This window comes from Acomys russatus, chromosome 27 (assembly GCF_903995435.1).
Source record: "Acomys russatus chromosome 27, mAcoRus1.1, whole genome shotgun sequence".
Lineage (NCBI taxonomy): Eukaryota > Metazoa > Chordata > Mammalia > Rodentia > Muridae > Acomys > Acomys russatus.
This window is the reverse complement of record NC_067163.1, coordinates 13206796-13228479: the sequence shown is the minus strand read 5'-3', so window position 1 is coordinate 13228479 and position 21684 is coordinate 13206796. Positions and strand designations below refer to the sequence as shown.

The 21684-nt window shown below is 43.3% G+C and overlaps 1 protein-coding gene across 1 annotated transcript; it reads left to right on the top strand.

Moving 5' to 3' along the window:
- Positions 1 to 363: 363 nt before the first annotated feature.
- Positions 364 to 20177, top strand: Ckap2 (cytoskeleton associated protein 2). The gene is made up of 9 exons (XM_051169706.1): positions 364 to 499; positions 8242 to 8323; positions 9873 to 9945; positions 10035 to 10825; positions 11596 to 11800; positions 12373 to 12543; positions 13751 to 13820; positions 18370 to 18595; positions 19796 to 20177. Exons 1-9 carry the CDS (start codon positions 391 to 393, stop codon positions 20040 to 20042), a joined length of 1974 nt encoding a protein of 657 aa, XP_051025663.1. The 5' UTR covers positions 364 to 390; the 3' UTR covers positions 20043 to 20177.
- The last annotated feature ends 1507 nt before the right edge of the window (positions 20178 to 21684 follow it).

The following is a 21684-nucleotide window of genomic DNA, read 5'->3' as shown; positions in this document are numbered from 1 at the left end:
CCCACTTTAGCTCAGCAGCTCAACCGAGCATTTGTGAGTACATCCTCCTCGGGGAGGCTCTGAGCTGCAGCCTCAGCAAGCGCACCAGCGGTTTAACAGGTCCAGCCATTTCCTGTCCTTTGCCTTCCTCGGGGCCGTGTCTGAAGACATGTCCTGACTTGTCCACCCTAGACCTGGTACTTTCTGAGGATTCAACGAGCCCGCTCTGCTCTGGTCATCCATCCAGCTGGAAGAGCGTCTTTTGATTTTGAAATCTCGCCGGCTGCCAACTGTACAGACTGCCGGACGGCCAGAACCGTCGTCCAGGCCCCGCCCCTGGCTCAGGCCCCGCCCCTCCACGCTCATTGGTCCATTCAATCCACGCCGACGCCGAGGCGGGCGCATTAAGAGATGGCAGAGTCCAGGAAACGCTGCCCGGGCCGCGCTGTGAGGAACACCTTGCCGGTGCCCCGGGACCTGCAGCTGCCCCCGACCAAGAGAGACCAGCCAGCTTTCAGAGGTGAGCGGCGGCGCGGCGCCTCGGCCGCTAACCCGCCCCACGCCCTCCTGAGAGCTTAGGCCGCGGGGAGCGCCTTCCGCAGAGGCTGTCAGGGGCAGCGGTTTAGCATCATGGTCGGGGTCTGAGGGCTGGGGGGCGGGGCTGCAAGGACCCTGGACCGCGCCTGCGCCTGCGCGCTGGCTCTCCTAGTTCTGTGAGGCTCAGAGCTGTTGCAGGAAGTCCAGGACGTTTTGGAAAAGTGAAATTGATCGGTCTGTAGCAATAATACGGGAAACATCCTCGCCCAGCTTAATTCTGCGAGTTGCTCAAAATTTGGCCACTAGTATGTCGTTTCCACAGTAGTCCCTTGTCGACTGGCTTTCTGGAACCGTGTATTGAAATAGTGTTCCCTACGATTTTCACAGGATTAGGACGTTTGATGTTTGTTTGCTTGCTGCTGAGGATGGAACTCAGAGCTCTGTATGTACTAGGCAAGTGTTCTGTCATCGAGCTATAGCCTCAGCCCCGAGGATGCGTTCTTACGGCAGAGTTGTTGTGAGCACCATTCTGGCTTAAGTTTGTGAGGGCTAGACACAAGCTAGAGTCCTGGGAGGAGGGACGCTAAGTTGAGAAAATGGTTCCATAAGGTCAGGCAGGCTGTAGGCAAGCCTGAAGGGCATCTTCGTAATTAGTGGTTGGTGATGAGGAGGGTGGGGCCTTCCCACCCCGGGCCTTCCCACCCATGGCCTGGCCCACCCCTGGCCTGGCCCACCCCTAGCCTGGCCCACCCCTGGCCTTCCCACCCCTGGCCTGGCCCACCCCTGGCCTTCCCACCCCTGGCCTGTTAGTGCTATAAGAAAGCAGGCAGAGCAAGTCAGGAAGCAGCACCAGATTCCTGCCCTAGCTGCTTTTGGTGAGCTGTTCTATGGGAATGTGAGTAAAATGAACCCTTTCTTCCCTAACTTGCTTATATCTTTTCCCAGGAAGGAATCACTCCACAGCCTTAGTGGTTAATTAAGGTAAAATTCCTTAGTAGCACTTGTCCTGCTCTGGCTAATGCCTAAGAAAAACCCAGCCTTGAATGGAAGATTCCAGTAACTTTGTGTGGTGCTCCTTCCCCTCCTCCCTCTTTTTCTTTTCTCCCCCCCCCCCCTTTTTCTTTCTTTGAGACAGGGTTTCTCTAGCTCTGGATGCTCTGTAGACCAGGCTGGCCTTGAATTCAGAGATGAGAGATCTACCTGCCTCTGCCTCCTGAGCACTGGAATTAAAGGCGTGCGCCACCACCAACCAGCTAGGTTCGTCCATTTTATATTGCTGTCAACCTTAAATCTCTTTTAGGTCCCAGCCCCAGGTTACACTTCGAACAATTTACGGGGAAAAACAGAATGACATGGGGTGGCAACTGGCACCTGTGGGCTGTGGGGCGGGGTGGGGGCGGGGAGCAATTTAAACAGAGACAGGAGACTATTAAGTCTGGCCACTTGGGCAGATGGGTGATCAACACAGCTCACCCCTGGCCTGTTGTCAGAGTTAGTGCCAGTGTTTTTCTTTTTCAAATAGTTACCATTTATCATTCCCCCTGTTGGAGTTACTAAAAATCTTTTATAAAGCCCCAGTCACAGGGGACTGACTCAGTGTCCTCTTGTTTTCACCAGCTGATAGGGTAGCTCTGAGCTTGGGACCATCTGTATCCAAGATGGTCCTATCAGGGCCTCTACCTGAGCGGCAGTAGACCAGCTCCATCAGTTCAGAATGCGTGGTCCAAATGATAGGGCTAATACGCTCAGAAGGAAGAGCCCTGCCAGACAGTAACCAAGCCTTTAAATCCCAGTAGCCATTCCAGGAGCACCAGGGGCCCCTAGGCAGGCCCTTCTGTTGGCTACGCTTTCCTTTATCTGTCTCCCGTGTTTCTAACTATTCCTGACTTATCACTGTAGTAACAGAACTCTGTATTCAAACAGGCACAGAGCCTTCCTTTCTCTGCAGTTAGTAGATTCAGGCCTTTTACAGAGTTGCAAGGCTCTGTTCATTTTCAGAAAAATACTTCATCCACATGTACCAACTATTGTTTGGATGCACAGCCAGCATAACTCAGTAAAAGAACTCAGAAAATTGTTTGCAAACTTACTGTTACTGGATATAACAGAGCTAGTAAAACTCTTCGTGTGAGAGTCCGGTCCTGGGGAGCCATGGTGGCTAGCCAGATGCCTCCTGCTGGATCCCTCAAACTTCTGCCATGGGTAGCAGTAGGACAGGGCTGAAGAGCTGTTTTCTGTCAGCTCTGGAGGGAGACTCTGAGTTGACTTTGACAATCCAGGTCTCTTCCTCTTCAGGCATTGTTGCTTTCTTTATGCAGGCAGAATGGCACCTGTAACTTAGTGTTTAAATGAGAGCCTGTAGCTCAGTGTAGCCTGTTGTTCTGCCTCTGACAGAGGTGGGGGCACTCCTTACACAATCAAGTATTGGCCTCTCAGCCTGGCACTGGCTTTGCCAAGAGGAGGAAAATGGAAAGCCAGGGTAAAGGGAATGGCCAATTGAACTAGCAAGCAGATCCCATATCAGTTGGGTGGCTGACATATGTAAAAAATCCCCCATTCTCAGCGTCCTTTGTCAGGAGATAGTGAGTGAAGAGTAATTGTTGTATTGCTGTTTGCCTCTGTTGCTTGAGGCACTTAGGATGTGGGTGCAGATTCTAATATCCTCCATTGGGTGAGAGAATCCATCTGCCTATCATATGAGATATGAGGACTAAATCATCTTCCATAGTCTGGTGTGCACAGTTGGGGATAGGAGCAGCCCACTGGCAAGTCTTTTTTTTTTTTTTTTTTTTTTTTTTTTTTAAGATTTATTTATTATGTATACAGTGTTGTGTTTGCATGTACAACTACACACCAATAGAGGGCGCCAGATCTCATTATAGATGATTGTGAGCCACCATGTGGTTACTGGGAATTGAACTTAGGACCTCTGGAAGAATAGCCAGTGCTCTTAACCACTCTCCAGCTCCCCAGACTGGCGAGTCTTATTTCCACATGCAGCCTTATTCTGTAATGAGATGAGCATATAATTTACTGTGATGGTGTCTGTGTCCCCATCCAAGCCCACCATGTAAGTGCCATTTTACTTGAGCATTTAATTCTCATTCTATCTCTCTCTCCCTCTCTCTGTCTTGGACTCTTTTTGTAGACTAGGCTGGCCTTGAACTCACAAAAATCTGCCTGCCTCTGCCTCCCGAGTGCTGAGATTAAAGGCATGTGCCACCACACCTGGCCATTCAATTCTCCATAACTAGTTGTTTGTTTGTTTTTTAATGTACCTGATTTTGAATAGTATTTTATATCAAACTTGTTTTGCGTTACCTGCTCAAGCTTAATTTTGAAAATGTATACAGAAGACTATATAATAGGGGATATAAATTGGTCTCTCCTTCCAGTCTTAAATCTAAATGAATTACATTTGTACTTAATATGACTACAAACACAATTCTGGGCACATAAAGGACATTTAACCACTTTTTAATTTTATTTTATTTTGAGGCAGGGTCTCTATATAGCCCTGGCTGCCCTGAAATTCACTTTGTAGACCAGGCTGGCCTTGAACTCACAGAGCTCCACCTGCCTCTGCCTTCCCAGTGCTGAGATTTAAGGTTGGGCCATCACTCAGCCATTTAGTCATTTATAACTTTTATATCCAGATTACCTTTGTTTTAACAGTTTATAATTAGCATTTCTCACAAAATTAGGATTGTGTAAACCAAGGTAATGTATCCCTGTTAAGATTTCTGAGCCTTAGCCTGGTGTAGTGGTGCACACCTTTAATCCCAGTACTCAGGAGGCAGAGGCAAGCAAATCTCTGTGAGTTCAGGCCAGCCTGGTCTACAAAGCAAGTCTAGGACAGCCAAAGCTGTTACACAGAGAAACCCTGTCTCCAAAAACCTAAAAAAAGAAAACAAGATTTCTGAATCCTAAAAATGATAATTTTTTTATTGTGTTTTTTGTTTGTTTGCTTGCTTGTTTGTTTGAGACAGGGTTTCTCTGTGTAATAGCCCTGGCTGTCCTGAAACTCTCAGCCTGCTTCTGCCTCAGAGTGCTGGGATGAAAGGTATACACCACCATGCCCGGCTTTGATTGAAGTTTTTAAAGCACCAAGTTAATACAGTTTATATGATAAATACAATCCAGGAAGAAACTGGGGACCTCATTATTGTGCATAGTGTAGGTTTACAAAACCTAAGTCAATTTAACAGATCTTCTATATTAAGTAGCTTATTTAATCTGTGTAATTATAGCAGAGAGCAGGAGGCTTGGTTGTCATAAGGAGACATTGTCAGTTCTTACCACAGTTTCTCCAGATACTTAAAGCTTAACAAGGTTAGCAAAGACACAAGTGATGAGACATTCATCTTTAAGTCAGCTTTTTTTTTTTAAGGTTTATTTATTTTATGTATATGAGTACACACACTGTCTTTATGCACACCAGAAGAGGGCACCAGATCACATTACAGATGGTTGTGAGCCACCATGTGGTTGCTGTGAATTGAACTCAGGACTTCCGGAAGAGCAGACGGTGCTCTTAACCTCTGAGCCATCTCTCTAGCCCCTAAGTCAGCTTTTGTTAACATGAATAGACCACTGTTATCTATAGGAACATTAACTAATTTTAACCATTAAGTATATTATCTTTAAGTCTTATCCTTCATAAGTCCTGTTTGACATAATCAGACCTGTGACATGGCTTCAAGCTTTCATGGCATTAACATTTTAGAGATATAACTTCAGATTTTTATCTTTTGTTAATTTTTATTGTCTCACTGATCCTGAGAAAGTTCAGGTCTCAGTAAGAATCTTAGAGACAGCAATAACTTTGAATGAGAGAACATTCTCTGTAAATAAGAACAAGCAAGGGTGGTAGAGTACTCACAGAGCTAAAGTCCTGGAAACATCCAGTTATCTTAAACTTAAGTATAAATCACCTTGACTAGACAATTTAAAAAGTGTTAAGTATCAAGCTGGGCGTGGTGGTGTACACCTTTAATCCCAGCACATGGAGGCAGCGCAGGCACCTGAGTTGAGGCCAGCCTGGTCTACTGAAAGAGTTCAGGACAGCCATAGCTACACAGAGAAACTCTGTCTCAAAATGAAACAAGCAAAAAATAACATGAGACATGACCATAAAAATTTTTCATTTGCTCTGTGTGTGTGTGTGTGTGTGTGTGTGTGTGTGTGTGTGTGTGTCTATCTGTCTGTCTGTCTGTCTGTTGTCTGTCTATTTTCTCTGGGGCTTTATCACTGTATGTGACAGCTTTCCCGTGGCTGCATAGGTGTGCCCCTCCCTTAGCTTTTCCCAGTCCTTCTACTCCATCTCCAGAAACCTTGGGCTTCATGCAGTTAGGGCCTCACTGCATACAGCTAGCTTAGGGGAGTGCCTGGCCACTCAGGTGAGGGGACACTGACCTGGACTGTCTCCTTGAAAGGATATTAACATTTAACAAGTCCAGCTGTTCTGCAGATGGTGGTTGTTTAGCTAGAACATATATGCACCATCACTTTAGTAAAGGTGGGTTGAGTCCAAATTACACACATAGGTAATGCAATTGTTAGGTTTGGGGTAGAGGCTGAGAAAACTCACTTCATATGCAGAAGCTTAAAATGAAAGCTTTATTTTTCTGAGCTCAGGGCGGCATGCAGTTCAGGATCTGAACTGTGTTCCTGAGGGGAAGTTATATTGTATATTTAAAAGTAAAAACCACAGTTAGCCCATACAGGGGGCAGATGGTGGAACAGGGTGCTCAGCTCTGACTCAAGTTAATTTGCTAACAAGAAATTCTAGCTGACCTCGACAGTGTGCCTGGCAGTGGGGGGCGGCTGGGGGCAGCTGGGCTTCTGGTTGGGGAATTTCTGGGAACAACAAGGCCACAGAGTTTCTCATTAAGCATAAACATAGTTTATGATCAACTTGACCTTGTATAGAGATTCTTTTTATATCAGTTGAGATGATGGGGCTGGTGGGTCTGAAATAAAATATCTGTAGTTATGCTACCCAAAAGGAGCAGAACTCAACACAATAAATTAATAGTACCTGTGAACATGCTGTTAAGCCATTAGGCCCTGTATGTTTCCCAGTGAGCCTCATAGAAAACATAGGCAGCCTTTATGACTCACACAGCACACAGGGCTTTAGATTCATGTTGATATCATCTAACAGAACTTGGCTGAGGGAGCTCTGTGTTGCAGGAGTTACTACTATTGCGATTTTACACAGTGGGTCTTTTATCTTCCCCATGTATGTTTTTACTCAGCTATTTGTATTATAGGCAGCTTTGTACCATGAGCTAATTAATAGTAGTAGCCTCTATTGGAAATAGTTTACCTCCTAGTTGTTCTTGGGCACACAATGTCTTTTTACAGGGCTGTTCTGTTCTTATCACAGAGTCAGGGGCCAGGCTGAAAGGGCAGGCCGATTCTCACCTCCAGGGCCAGCTTGTGACTGTTTCCCAGCATTACCCGTACCCAAAGGGCATTTGTTTCTCTGCAAGACAGAACCTAGTGGTCTCCATACCCATAAGGAGTTTGTGGGTGTCTGTAGATGGGCAGGCAACGTGAAAGCCTTCATAAGCATTCTCCCCTTAGAAGACATCAAGCTACAGAACTTGATTACATAGAATGTAATGACTCTATGAGGCCGGGAGATCTTGGCTCCCTGATGGATCAAATCTCTAGTTTATTGTTCCCTTTTAGCTCTTTTAAGCTTATGGATACATATAACCTATTAAACCATAAAAAGCAGACATCTAAGGGAACTGAGGAAACGTTGACATCAGGTTTTCCCCTTAGTTTATGTCTTTATAGGTGAAAAGTGGGTGAGGCAGACACTAAGGCAGACCATGGGTATAAGGCCGAGGAGTCCCAAGAGTGAAGAGTGTCTACCCCACAGGAAGCAGGCTTGCAGAGTCAGTACAAAGGGCAGACATTTGGGCCAGCATAGCTTGTCTTCAGTCTCCCTCTGGAGATCACAGCTAATGGGCTCTCTAGCCCCCAAAACTGGCTGTGCACCCTGAGACCACTCTGAGATGGGTGTCCCTGGCTGACAAGGATGCCTGGGGAATTGGCCAGGGTTTACAAATGGTAAGGAGCCTTTAGTGGAGGACAGCAAATGGCCACTGAAGCCTGCTGGTTTTTTGTTTTTTGTTTTTTTTCCGAGACAAGGGTTCTCTGTGTAGCCTTGGCTGTCCTAGACTCACTTTGTAGACCAGGCTGGCCTCAAACTCACAGCGATCCACCTGCCTAAAGGCGTGTGCCATCACACCCAGCTAGAATTACGCTTTTACTACTAAGAGCACCAGAGACTTCTATGGGAGACCAGGGCTGAGTGATGGTTGTGACATTTCTCTGCCCACCTTGAGCAGCCTTTAGAGGAATGTCCTTTGTTGTGTGACAGCTAAAGGCTGGTCAGTCCTGGAGAATCAACATTTATATCCTAGCGTCTTAAATCTTTCCTCTAACCTTCCTGGGTAGCCTCGACTCACCTGCGGGGCGCTTAGCGGGGCAGCGCTAGCTTGGCCAAATTCTACTTTGTATGATTTCATGTCTCCTAAGCAAATCAATTAGCAAACAAATCTTTATAACATCCACTCTATTTTGAATTTCTTCTACATCAATATAGAAAATACTATCTCAAAATGATCTTACTAAGAAAAATAACCTTTTACTGAGCCATATTTGACATTTTAGCTAAAGTTGACTTTGTTACTCCTTCCTCTTTAGAACAAAGAAAACAAAAACTCAAAGAATATCTGCTAATACGGAAAACAGGGTTTCCGTCCAAGCAAGGGAATCAGACACCCAGGTGAGGTCAAACTTCATTCTGGAGAACTACGGTAGAGTTGTCCACTGAGGGCCTAACGAGTGCTCACATGTAATATTTTACTTCCTGCTAACCACATTTAACTTCCAAATGAAATGAATTTTAACACTTAACACAGTTATGATTCCAGATATTATTAGTATTTCAACACGTGATATTTAAAAGTATTGAGAGAGCTGGAAATGTATTTCAGTAGTTGGATGCTTGCTCCCCCTCAGCATCACAAAAGAAAATGTATGTATTTTTTAAAGTTTTACCTTCTCTTTTGGTATCTGTTAACACGTTGTCCCATCTCAGTTTGTCCAGTGGCGACTTTATGTGGATGATGTGCTAGATTATCATTTCCTATATACATTTAAACCCTTAAAGGGAAGCAATTGCATTTGTTTTTTATCCTGTTTATTATTGTTCACCCACTTGTTCAGGTGTGTGTGCTCTCTGAATCAAGCTGAGTCAGTCAGACTTTGTGGCAAGCACCAGCATCTGCTGAGCCATCTCACTGGCTTTAACCAGAAGTTTATGTACATGTACTGAAACACTGACTTAGGCGCTGTGCCGTGCTGTTAATGTCAGGGTTTGGTTCTGAAGGCCTGCAATCTTAACACCCTGGTCTTAACCTTGAATTCCTTCTGTCCCCAAGTACAGACCATGGGTTGGGACCACTGCAGCTCTGATGGATCATGTCTTGTGTCTTTTAGGCTACCGTGCCCAGTTGTTTGGTAAAACAATAGTTTAGATGTTGCAGTGAAAGATCCTTGAGGCCAGGTGTGGTGGTGCCCACCTTTAACCTCAGCACTCAGAGGCAGCGGCTGGACAGGTTCTTGTCAGTTGGAGGCCAGCCTGGTCTACCTAGCGAGTTGCAGGACAGCAAGGACTAAATACAGAGACTGTGCCTCAAAAACCAAACAAAACTAAAAGAGAGAGTCTTTTAGGTATGACTAATATTTGAACCAGTGACTTTGAGAACAGCAGGTAGCTGACTGTGTGGGTGGACTTTGTCCAGTAGGAAGCAGAGTTTGCGGATGTCACTCTTACCCTCCACTTGGTAGGAATTATAATTTCATTAGCTATAAAAGACCCAATTCTGTCAGTTCTACCACGTAACACTTTCACCCCCATACACATTGTAGCATACTCTCTGCATCTGGATTTGTGAATCTGTTTTAGAATACTGGAGTGCCTAATTGACAATATTTTACTTTCTATCTTGATTTTAACACACAATTGGTATAATTTGCTAAGGCTTGTCAGATATTATACTAATCTATAGCTATAAAAATTTTTTGCTAAGACTTTTAAAAACCATCTTGTTTACACTATTAACTATATTTTGCCTAGAATAAACAAATCTTAATTCATTTCTTGCCTTAATTTAAAATAAAAAAATGTGGTACCTTGAATGTAGCTCAGTAGTAGGGCATTTGCTTAGTTTTATACATGGAACTGATACTAGTTGTTAATATTCTCCTGCCTCTGCCCTAAAAGTAAATTTCCTTTGTATAGAAATAATTGATTTTTTTTAAACTAATAGAGATCAGAAAATGATGACATTGGAGGATCAGGCCCAAGAAGAGAAAAGAGCTCTGAAACTCAAAACAGAAATGGTAAGATGTGTGTTTGTAACACTCAGACCTTTACTATACTCCCTATGAGGAAATGAGCTCTGAGATACTGATTTCTTTAACTCTTCTAGGCTGATAAAGAAAATATTGGAAGCACGATTGAAAAAAACTGCATTCCGTTAAAAGCCGAAGTAAGCGGTTCAGAAATACATAACCTGAAGGATAATATTCAAGCTGTGCCGTTATTATCATCTCTAGGCCAGACTATGACATTAGACCAGGCATGTCACCTTAAAGACAATAAAAAGATGCAAGTGACTACAGAAAAGCCAAAACACGATGCCAACATGCCTAAAACACGAGTGCTTGGCTATTATCATGGCCAGATTGTTCAGTCTAAGATTAACTCATTTAGGAAGCTTCCAAACGTCAAAGGGGAGAGTCCTGTAATAACCAAGAAACTTCCCACTGCTGTGTCTAAGGCCACAAAGGCTCAGGCTGAGCCTGGAAGTGCTGCCGGTGTAAGAGCCTCAAATATGACTGCTACCACCAAGTTTGCAAACACGAAGTCTGCGAGCGCTGCTTCCAAGAACACGCATGTGCGACCACCTATTAGAAGTCTCCACAGTAACAACCAAGCCACTGTGAAACAGGGCCTCAGCATGCCCCCTGCCAATGTCACAATCAGAAAAGGGGCACTGGAAAAAGAATTACTTGGATCAAAATCAGGTGTATCTGTCGTTGAAACCAGTTCTTCTCAGGACACAAAAAGAAAACAGGCACTGCCAAGAAGCATAGCATCTAAAGGCGCAACCAGGACTAATGCGTCTAATGCCAGACTGATAGAGCAGCGCAGATACACAATAGCAGGGGCAGCTGTTCATAGGTCAGTTCAGCCCAGAGAAACCACAGGAGAACAAAAGTGAGTAGACAAAATTCACCTTGTTTTCTTAATTTTCAGTAGAATACCATTTGTGAACTTGGTTTGTAATTTCCTTGAATGTATTAGAATTTCTTTAATCCACTATTTTCTGCCACACAGGTAGATTTTATATATGGAACAATAAGACCAAAAATTTATATTTTTAAGTGTGGTTTGCTGGTTGCTTTTGATCTTAGCTGAATGCTTAATGACAGTTTAGACATACTTATAACTTAACATTTAAAATGTGTTCTTGGGTTCTTTGGCGCATAGGGTGTTTTTATTTTTCTTATATGTGTGAGAGGGCTCCCCTGGAAGTGGAGTCAAAGGTGGTTGTGAGCTTCCTGCTGTTGGTGTAAGGAACCAAGCCTGGGTCCTCTGCATGAGCAGTAAGCACTCCTAACCTCTGCTCCATCTCCCAGCTCCGTCCGTGGATTCTTCGAACATGTATATGATCTTGTCATGTTCAGGAGTTCACCTCTGCAAGCAAATGCTTGCACCAGTTTAGAGCTATGCAGAGGTTTAAGTTGTTTTGATTTGCATGCATGTATGTCTTCATACCATGTGTGTTCCTGGCGCCCAGAGAAGCCAGAGGAGGGTGTCAGATTCCCTGGAAGTGGAGTTCCAGATGTTTGTAAACCACCATGTGGGTGCTGGGAATCAAACCAGGCTCCTGCTGAGCCCCATTTTGAAATATATTTAACTACTCTGTTTAGCAGGATGCCGTCATCAAATTCAAAGTAATGTTTATGTACTGCTTCTAATTGTAGAGCTCAAGTGACTAAGTGGAGACCTGACAGAGGAAAAGGGCTAAGAAGGCCTCCTAAGTTAACTGCTACCCAGGCCGAGCCAAAGGCACAAAGTGAAAGCCCGGTTGGGTCCTTTTGGACTACTATGGCAGAAGAAGATGAACAGAGATTATTTACTGAAAAAGTAAACAAAACAATTTCTGAATGCCTGAACCTGATTAATACGGTAGGGTCTTTTATTTTTATTTATTTTTTAATGTGTATGGCTGTTTTTCCTGTATTTGTTTCCATGTATGTGCCTGGTGCCTGAAGAGGCTAGGAAATGGTGTCAGGTCATCTGGAACTGATGGTTGTGAGCCACCATGTGGGGGCTGGGAACTGAACCCAGGTCCTCTGGAAGAGCAGCCAGTGCTCGCAAATGCTGAGCCATCTCTCTAACCCTCTAAGGTAGAGTCTTTATCTTTCTACATTTTGTAATTTAGAAATGTTTTCTTTTAAGATTTTAAAAATTATTTTATTTATGTACTAAATGAATTTATGTGTACCACATGCATGTAGACAGCAGCAGAGACTAGAAGGTGTTGGACCCACTAAATCTGGAGTTCATAGTTTGCTGTGAGTGGCCAGCATGGGTCCTAGGACCCATCAGCTTGGGTCCTGTGGAGGAACACCACGTTCCCTGGACTGTGCGCTCCATCAGCTTTCTATGCTGCTCACTATGCTCACTGTTCTTGATTACAGTGAGATTATTAATTGCTCATAGTTTGTAACTCACATTTTATTTCTTGGTATTTTTAGGGATGCCCAAAAGAAGAAATTTTAGGCACATTGAACGACTTGATTCATAATATTCCAGATGCCAAAAAACTTGTTAAATATTGGATATGTCTTGTACGTATTGAACCAATCACAAGTCCTATTGAAAATATTATCTCAATCTATGAGAAGGCCATTCTGGCAGGGGCTCAGGTAAGAGCAAAATCTGCTGGTTTTCAGTTTTACACTGTAAACAATTCCAGGTTATTTTGGAGCAGATCATAGTGTAACTTGATAAGATTGTTATTTTTTTATGTGGCACTAATGGGTATTTAAAGGTCACAGAAAGACTGGAGAGGATAGTTCAGTAGCAGAGCAGAGGCACAGGCTTCAGTGTGTAGCAGCAGAAACAGTGAGGGCCACAAGGATCATATTAGGCATGTTTCTTAACATGTATGTACCAGGGGTCGTAAGACTTTAGAATATAGATATTAACTGAAATATAAATGTAATAAAACTGAGACTATTTTAGCACAAAATATCCTCCTGTGCATTTCTTATAATGGACCAGAAGGGACATTACATAAAGTAAATTATGGCATTGGTGCAATGATATGAAAATGAGAGCCAAGGCTATAGATTGAAATTGTAGTATAAAGCCAGGCATGGTGGCGCACGCCTTTAATCCCAGCACTTGGGAGGCAGAGGCAGGCGGATCTCTCTGAGTTTTAGGCCCTCCTGGTCTACAAAGAGAGTCCAGGACAGCCAGAGCTGTTACACAGAGAAATCCTGTCTCAAAAAACAAAAAAATGGGAAGAAATTATAGTGTAAAAACAAAGAGATGACACTGAAGCAGACATTGGGAAACAAGAATCAAAATTTGCCAGGAACTTGAAAATAGAATTGATTATTCTAGAACTGAATTCTGTAGCTAGGGCTATGAACAAAGGCTTCCATTTTATAAATATTCTTGTATTAGCAAGCATGGTGGCTCTAAGGAACATAGTAAGTGCTTTTAGTATCTATCAGATCATACAGTCTGGACAAGTGAAATCTGTTGGGTGACCAACTTTAAGGTACTCAGTGAGGAATTTAATAGTGTGAGACAAAGAGCTTGTTAGGCAGTGTGATCAGCTGTTGAACTTTGCATCTAGACATTAATTTTGTTTATATCAAGGAAGCATTGTTAGCTATCAAAGAACTAATTATTAGGGGAGTTTTTTTTTTATTAAAATTCAGTCCTTTAAGTTCATTTTTCATATTCCATTAAGTTGAAAAAAGAATAACCACTTTCAATCTTAACAGCAAATGTTTGTTTCAAAATAGGAAAAATATCACTGTTTCTATTTTTTTTGTTTATATAACCTAATTTTTGATTATGTAAACTTCTTTCTTTGTTAAACCATTTTTTAAATCTAAGCCTATTGAAGAGATGCGGCAAACAATCATAGATATTCTGACAACAAAGAGTCAAGAAAAAGGCAATCCTGGTAAGTTTCCCCCCCTCGGGTGAATTGTGCTTGTCCTAACATCTCCTGCTGCAGCTCCCTGTTGTCTGGTCCAGTTGTTCTTCAGGCCAGGTCTTCCCCACGTGCGTCTGTTGACCTGCTTCACAGATGCCCTGAGTGTCTGTAGTGGGTAGAATTCTTAAGCCACATATGGAAGCTCACATCTGTAATCCTAGCAGTTTTGGGATGCTAAGGTAGGGGGTTGTTAAGGCTGACCTTGAACACCCAACTTTTCCTTTTCTTTTTCTTTCTTTCTTTCTTTCTTTCTTTCTTTTTTTTTTTTTTTTTTTTTTTCTCAAGACAGGGTTTCTGTGTGTAGCCTTGGCTGTCCTAGACTCACTTTGTAGACCAGACTGGCCTTGAACTTACAGAGATCTGCCGGCCCTGCCTCTCAGAGTGCTGGGATTACAGGCAGGTACCACCACACCAGCTCTTTTCTTTTTTTTAAATGAGGGTATTTGATGAGATATTCTCTCTCTCTCTCTCTCTCTCTCTCTCTCTCTCTCTCTCTCTCTCTCTCTCTCTCTCTCTCTCTCTGCCTCCTCCCCCAGGGTTTGTCTGTGTAGCCTTGACTGTGCTGGAACTCACTCTGTAGACCAGGTGGCTTTGAACTCACAGAAATCCACCTGCCTCTGTCTCCCGAGTGCTGGGATTAAAGGTGCACACACCATGCCCATCGAGATAATCTCTAAAGACCTTTTAACCTGTGTATTGATAAAGTTTCAAAGTTGTAAAAGAAATCAATACACATATTCAAAAAGAAAGAAAATTCATTCAGAACATTATTGCTAGGCATAGTAGTAAATTCCTGTAATCCCAGCACTGTAGGAGGCTGAGGCTGGAGGATTACACATTTGAAGATTGATGTATAGTGGGACACTCAAACGGCTTTAGTTTAACATTCAGAGATCTAAGTCAAGGGCAAAACATGGAATTGTAGCAGTGATCGTACTGAACTCTTAAGTGTGTTGTGTAAGCTTCTGATTATATGCAAGATTCAAAAAGTACTTACTGTTCCTTGGGGTTCATATGTTAATGACATAGTAATTATGTATCAGTTTGACCAGGAGCCCTATTTCTATTGGAGTGGCAAATTCAGCTTCAATGGGGGCTGTTAAATGTCCAGGGGAACATGTGGACCGTGTATATAACCTGATAGTATAAATCAGATTTAATGATGGCGTTTGCAAAGGAGTAAGAGAGGGGACGCTCACAAAAGACTAATACCAGAAGCAAAAGCAGGTGCTTCTCTGAGTTCATGCCCAGCCAGATCCACATAGTGAGACCCTGCTTCCAAATAAATAAACAAACAAATAATTTTTCTGAAGCCTTGCTTCTAATTCTTACTGGCTCTAGAGGTGTTATTTACATTGAATTCAGTTTCTCATTTTTCCCCTTAATAGAATATTGGTGTTTTCAAGCAGATAGTCTTTAGATAGAAGAAAAACATACCTTAAAGCTTTGATGTCCTGAAATTTATAATACTCAAATTTAAAATTGGTTTACTGATCAAAGTGAATTGTAAACGACAAGAATCACATATGGGAAATATAAGACAAGCACTGAGAAATACTGATAATAACAGATACTGTAAGTCTCTCAGGCACCCAAGCTCATATATCCAGAACTGAACATATCATGTTTTCTTAAGCCTAAGCCTTTGGTTCCTTTCAATAAGTGTTGTTGTTCATGGCAGAATCTTGCAGGTGATTTTTTTTAAAAATAGATTTATTTTCTGTGTATGAGTCTTTTGTCTGCATGTATATACGTGCACCAAGTGCATGCCTGCTGCTGTGGAGGTCAGAAACAGCATAGCATCCCCTGGAGCTGGAGCTACAGAACTACGTGGGTGCTGGGCCTCGAACCCGGGTCCTCAAGAGCAAGGGCCCTAGCTGCTGAGCCATCCTTCCAGCTCTTTGGTGTGACAATCTTTCTACTTCTCTGTTCTAGCCGTCGATTTCAGTCTAACTTTCTAAGTAACCCTTAGGTAATTTAGTTTCCATTCTTCTCATCTTTACTTCACGTAGTATGGTCTGGCTCACCCTGGCTCTTTGCCAGCACACAGCACTCGTGATCTAACTTAAGTTGCCTGCTCCTTGAAAATCATCCTCAGCAGTGCAGGCAGGATGCCCTGTCCCTCACTTGTCGGCTTCTTGCTCTGACTCTTCTCTGCATTATTGAGTTTTTCTCTTCTCCTAGAAGGGGTTTTATTATCCCTCCCTTCAGTATTCTGTGTGCTGCTCTGCTTCTTACTTTCTACTTAGCCTTTAGAGCTCAGTTCCTCAGGCAGCTTTCCCAGACATGAGCTGGTACCCACCTTCCACATTCTACTGAGCCTCCATGAGATGTGCCTGGTTTTGTTCCTTTTCCTTCCCTATGCAGTATTTGTTGGACTCGAATACTTGTTTAAGGTACAGAGACTGATAATGTACAAAGCTGATCTTCCTGACTTGTATCTGTAGTACTAATGCAGTGTCTCATATATATTGGACACTTAAGTATTTCAAGAGTTAATAGTTATGCAGCCCTTCTTTCTCTACTTCAATTCCCACCCCCTAAAAACTGTAGCAACAGGGCATGCTACTGAAATATCTTTTAATCAAACTTTTCTATAATTTTCCTGATAATTAAGGCCAGAGGTCTTTTTACATTAGTGGATGCACACATGCATGCACGTGCATGTACGCATGTACATATACAGAGAGAGACAGACAGACAGACAGACAGATAAAACCAAAAGTAAATCTTAAAAAAATTTTTTTTAAATAGAACCTCAAGTCTAACTGGGTATGGTGGCTCATACCTGTAATCCAACCACTTAGTAGGCAGAGGCTAGCCTGATCTAAATAGCAAGGTTTGGGCCAGCCAGGGCTAAATCATGAGGCTCTAATTTCAAATCTAGTCTGCTTTATTTTGGACTTTGTCTTTTTGTACTGCTTCCTCATCCGTTATCTTTTTCTCTCCAAAAAAGAAATGAAAAAACAAAAACTCTCTTTTGGCATTAATGACTCCTCAGCAGGAAGCTTTAGACAGGACAGCAGACACACAGACACTCCAGCAGAGACCCCTTTACATACTCATTAAGGCCAATCTCAGACTCTCATATTTAGCCTTTCCTTCCTGTCTAGATCTCCATTAAGCTGTTTATTATGTTTCAGCTACTTTGATTTCTTAGCTTCATGGGTTGTCCCTGCCATTCTGGGCAGTCGTTTATCTCAACCAAATCTGAAGTCTTCAGTGATTGCCCCCACCCCAATTTCTTGCATATAAAATTCCTCAGAGTACAGCTTCTGTCTTCCCATCTGAGTTCATCACCACCTCTCTATAACACTCCAACATCAGCTGTTCAGGGTAGATGAACTTCCTTTTTTTTTTTTTTTTTTTTTTAATTTTTAGTTTTTCAAGACAGGGTTTCTTTTGTAGTCCTGGCTGTCCAGGACTTGCTTTATAGACCAGGCTGGCCTCGAACTCAGAGAGATCTGCTTTCTTCAGACTCCTGAGTGCTGGGATTAAAGGTCACCACTCTCAGCCCAGATGAACTTTCTTTTATGCTTCATTAAAAAATTGTCTTCTTTGATCTTTTCAAATACTCATTTTCAAGACCCATCCTAAATGTTACTTTTGAAGTCTTCCCTAACTGTTTCCCTGTACCATAAGCATAATTTCCTATTTTAGTTAGGATTTCTATTCCTGTGTAAAACACCATGACCAAAAAGTAGCTTGGGAGGAAAGGGTTTATTTCAGCTTACAGTTCCACATCACGGCCATCACTAAGGGCGGTCAGGGCAAGAACTCGTGCGGGGAAGCAGCTGTTGCAGAGGCCATGGAGGAGTGTTGCTTATTGGCTTGCTCTCCCTGGTTTGCTCAACCTGCTTTCATGTATCATCCAGGACCACCCGCCCAGGGCTGGCACCGCTCCCTATGCAGTGAGCACAACCACATTATCATTAAGAAAATTTCCCCTGCCTTTAATCCCAGCACTCAGGAGGCAGAGGCAGGCGGATTGCTGTGAGTTTGAGCCGTGAGTTTGAGGACAGCCTGGTCTAAGACAGCCTGTCCAGGATAGCCAAGGCTAACACAGAGAGACCCTGTCTCGAAAAACCAAAAAGAAAAAAGAGAAAGAAGGAAAAAAAATTTCCCTACAGGCTTGCCCACAGACCAGTCTGGTGGGGACATTTTCTCAGTGTAGGTTCCCTCTTCCCAATGACTCTAGCCTTTGTCAAGTTGACACAAAACTAACAAGTGTATTCCTTTTTATAGGTTCCAACAACTCTTTGTTCTTTATTCACTTACATTGTTTTATCTCATTTTATAGTTAATTGTCTTTTAACTTGAGTCTTTCGTGGCACATGGTCTTAAGAACTGGGATGTTTCCATTCTTAAATTTCTATCTCTGCACAAGGGATATTAAATATTTGTTAAACTGTTGGCAGCAGTGTGTACATATGAAAACTAGCGATTAGGAGATGCAGTTTGGTTCTGTCATTTTGAAATTTTGACCATAAGTTTAAATCTTCAAATATTTCTATAGGAGAAAATATTGAAGAGGCTCATGCAGCCAAGGAAGATATCCAGGAAGTAAAAACGGAAGCTACAAGTGTTGATGTAGGGTCAGGAAAACCAGAAGAGAATGAAGTTTATGAAAACGAAGATGACAAAACAAAAGACCCAACCAATGACCTTATAACCCCTGATTCAAAGGCTGAAGCAGGCTGCCTGATTAGATATAATGTGTCTTCTACACCACGCTTGGAAAGGTGAGTGTTGAAGACGTAATGTGCTCATGCTCCAAGGATGACCCTCTTAAAAAGTTATGCTAAGTAAGCATCAGACCCAGAGCCCTCAGCATGATGGCTCATGGGTAATCACACCACACTGGGGGGAGGGAGACTGAGGCAGGCAGATTGCTGAGGGAGGATTGAAGTCTAGCCTAGATTACCCTGTTTCAAACAAGATGAGAAGGGTCTTTGGGGCATTTCACCTTTTCATTACTACATTGGCTTTGGTTTGTCCTCTTGGTTCAGATTGCCTGTGCTGGAAAACCCTCACCTTTTCCCATGCAAATCTTTCCTCCTTGGAAGATCTTTAATACAAACTCTTATGCAAAACAAACAAAAACCCTGAGAACCAATCCTTTGGGTGGCCACCGTGCAGGCTAGAGGCACCTGGAAGTGATGAGGCTGCTGAGACCTAGGAAGCAGCATTGGCCTGCACCCCACACAGGCACACCCTCAGCTTCCTTGTCCTGGCCAGGGAAGAAGCTCAAGCACCAGCTGCTTCCCACAAAGGCTCTGCCGGCAACACCATTCCCAGGCTAGGAGAAGCCGTGAAGCCTGCAGGGCAGTGACAGGAGCCCAGACTGCCCAAGTTCTGCTCACAAAAGAGAAGGGTCTGGACCTCGGGAGCTCTGAAACCAGGCAGGAAAATGTTTGAGTCATCTGCCCTCCCAGGCAGTTTTTTAATGTAAATTTTTTGAGATTTATTTTTATGTATGTGTATCTTTGCACCATGTGGATGCAGTACCCACAGAAGCTGGAAGAACATGTGGAATTCCCCTGGAACTGGAGTAAACAGGCAGTTTGAGCTGCTCTGTGGGGCTGGGATTCAAACCTGGGTTCCCTCTCCCCGCCTCAGGCATTTTCAAAATTAAAATTAAGACTTTTAAAGGACATTTTTAGTTTACATTTATTACTGTATAGTTAATAGTTGTAGGGCTTGGAATTGAGAAATCAGGCTTTTCCACAGCTACTCAAGTGTCTACATAATACAAATTGTATCAACAAATAGAAAGAAGTGTTAGGTTGCTCACTTCTAGGAGCTTGTAGTACCTGTCCCGTTCTATAAGAAGGTCTGTCACATGGTTGCCACATAGAAGTACACTATGAGAAACAGCAAAAGTATAAGATAAAACATGAACATGCTTTTGAATTGTGGGGATAATTTTGTGGTTTTTTTAGTGTAAAAAAGAAGATGCAACAGTGTGAAAAGCCCACGTTTAAAGAGCTGAAGTTCCTGACACCAGTGAGACGCTCACGACGTATTCAAGACAAGACGTCACAGCTACCGGATATGCTAAGAGACCACGAGCCTTCTGTGTCTTCACTGGAGCAGCTGTCTGAGTTGGGGGTGGATGCTTTTGTTTGCCGCCCCAATGCAGCACTGTGCCCACTGCTCTCTGAGACTGACACAGCGGGGGAGAAGTAGCTCTGAGAGCAGCGATGGTTAGGGTATTCCTGTTGTGTGGTACAGCTTTACAACAGGTCAGAAGTTGTCCACATGCCCAAGTATCATACAGGCAAACTTCTTTAGCTTGTTTATTGTGTTTTTAAAATGTAATGTTAGCTTCTTTGTTTTACTAATTACTTACAGTAAAGAACCATAATCAGAAAATGTAGTCTATATAAATGTATATGTTTATGTTAACTTTATTCCTAATATGTTTATAATAAATATGGATGATGTTCCAATCACAGCTCATTCATTGATTGAATTATTTAATGATGGAACTGACTTTAGGACCCTCAGCTGCCATGAGTCATTTATTTCAACAAACATGTTATGGTGTCTCAGGCTGTGCTCCCAGTACAGCACTTGCCCTGGATCCAGTCCTTTGCAGGGCAGGAACAGATACTTTGTGAAATGTCATTTAACCACAATAACCACGTTTAAAGTTAGCTTTTGAAATACATTGCTAAATTTGAATTTCCATTACTTTTTTATTGTGATAAAATACCTGACAGGAACAAACAGGAGTTTATTCTAGTTACAGAGTACTGTCCACCGTGCTGAGGAAGGCATGGTGGAGGGATGGATAGAGGGTCTGCTCACACGGTTGGGTGAACCTAGGCCAGGTACAAGCTCTGCAGGCTCACTAGTGACCTGCTTCTGCCAGCCTTCAAACAGTGCCTCCAGCTGGACAACAGGCACTCTAAGCATAAGCTTCCTAGGGATAATTCAGATTCAAACTCCATGGATGCTAATCATGCACTGTATGGAAGAGCTGCATGTTCAGCCCTGTTCTCAGCCTTTGACGTTACAGCTAGACATGGTTCTCCTCCAAGGGCAGTCTGTGTCACTCCCACCTTTCCTTTGGTATTTTCTTTTTTGAGATTGATTTATTTTTATGTTCATGTCTATCTATGCACCCCATGAGTGCAGTACCCTCAAAGGTCAGACGAAGGTGTGAGACCTCCCCCCCACCCCAACCATAGAAACAGACACTTGTGAGCTGCCCAGTGGTGATAGGACACAGACCTGCGTCTGCCCTTCCCTCCAGGCATTTTCAGAACCAAGACACTTTTGGTTGTCAAGCTCATGGTTTAATCCCAGCAGAGGTGGCAGCTCTGTGATGTCCAGGCTGGTCTGGTCTTGAAACCCTGTCTCAAAAAGTAAAAAGATGGGGAGACAGCATAGCAAGTACTCCTGACATCTTGCGGACGGCGGCAGAGACACTGACAACAGCCGTAGTGAAGAATTAATAGTCCCAGGTGTCAGCAGTACTGCAGCTGAGGAGCCCTGAGCTAGACTCCTCTCCTCTCCCTGATGCTGCTAATGACTTGCCAGTCACGCTCGCTCAGCCTGACAGACTGCCTCTTATTTCAGCAGTTGACGTCTGGGTTGCAACATGGTTGTCAGGGTAGTGGTTCACACATTTAATCCCAGCAGACAAGGCCAGGAGTGTGTCTTGAGAACCCTAAGGCTTACGGTCTCATCCTCACTGTCATCTCCCTTGACTGGCCCTTGTGCTGCCACTGTTTGCTTGTTGACTTCCTTTATAGTTCCCCAGATCCTCTGCCCCGTTGTGACCTTCCAGAGCAGCATTAGAAGCAAGTAGGTTGCCAGGTAC

Excerpts from the sequence above, each read along its gene's own strand:
- Ckap2 (XM_051169706.1), top strand. The coding sequence starts at position 391 with ATGGCAGAGTCCAGGAAACGCTGCCCGGGCCGCGCTGTGAGGAACACC. Across the intron at positions 500-8,241 it reads AGACCAGCCAGCTTTCAGAG|AACAAAGAAAACAAAAACTC; the intron begins GTGAGCGGCGGC and ends CTTCCTCTTTAG. Across the intron at positions 12,544-13,750 it reads CCATTCTGGCAGGGGCTCAG|CCTATTGAAGAGATGCGGCA; the intron begins GTAAGAGCAAAA and ends TTTAAATCTAAG.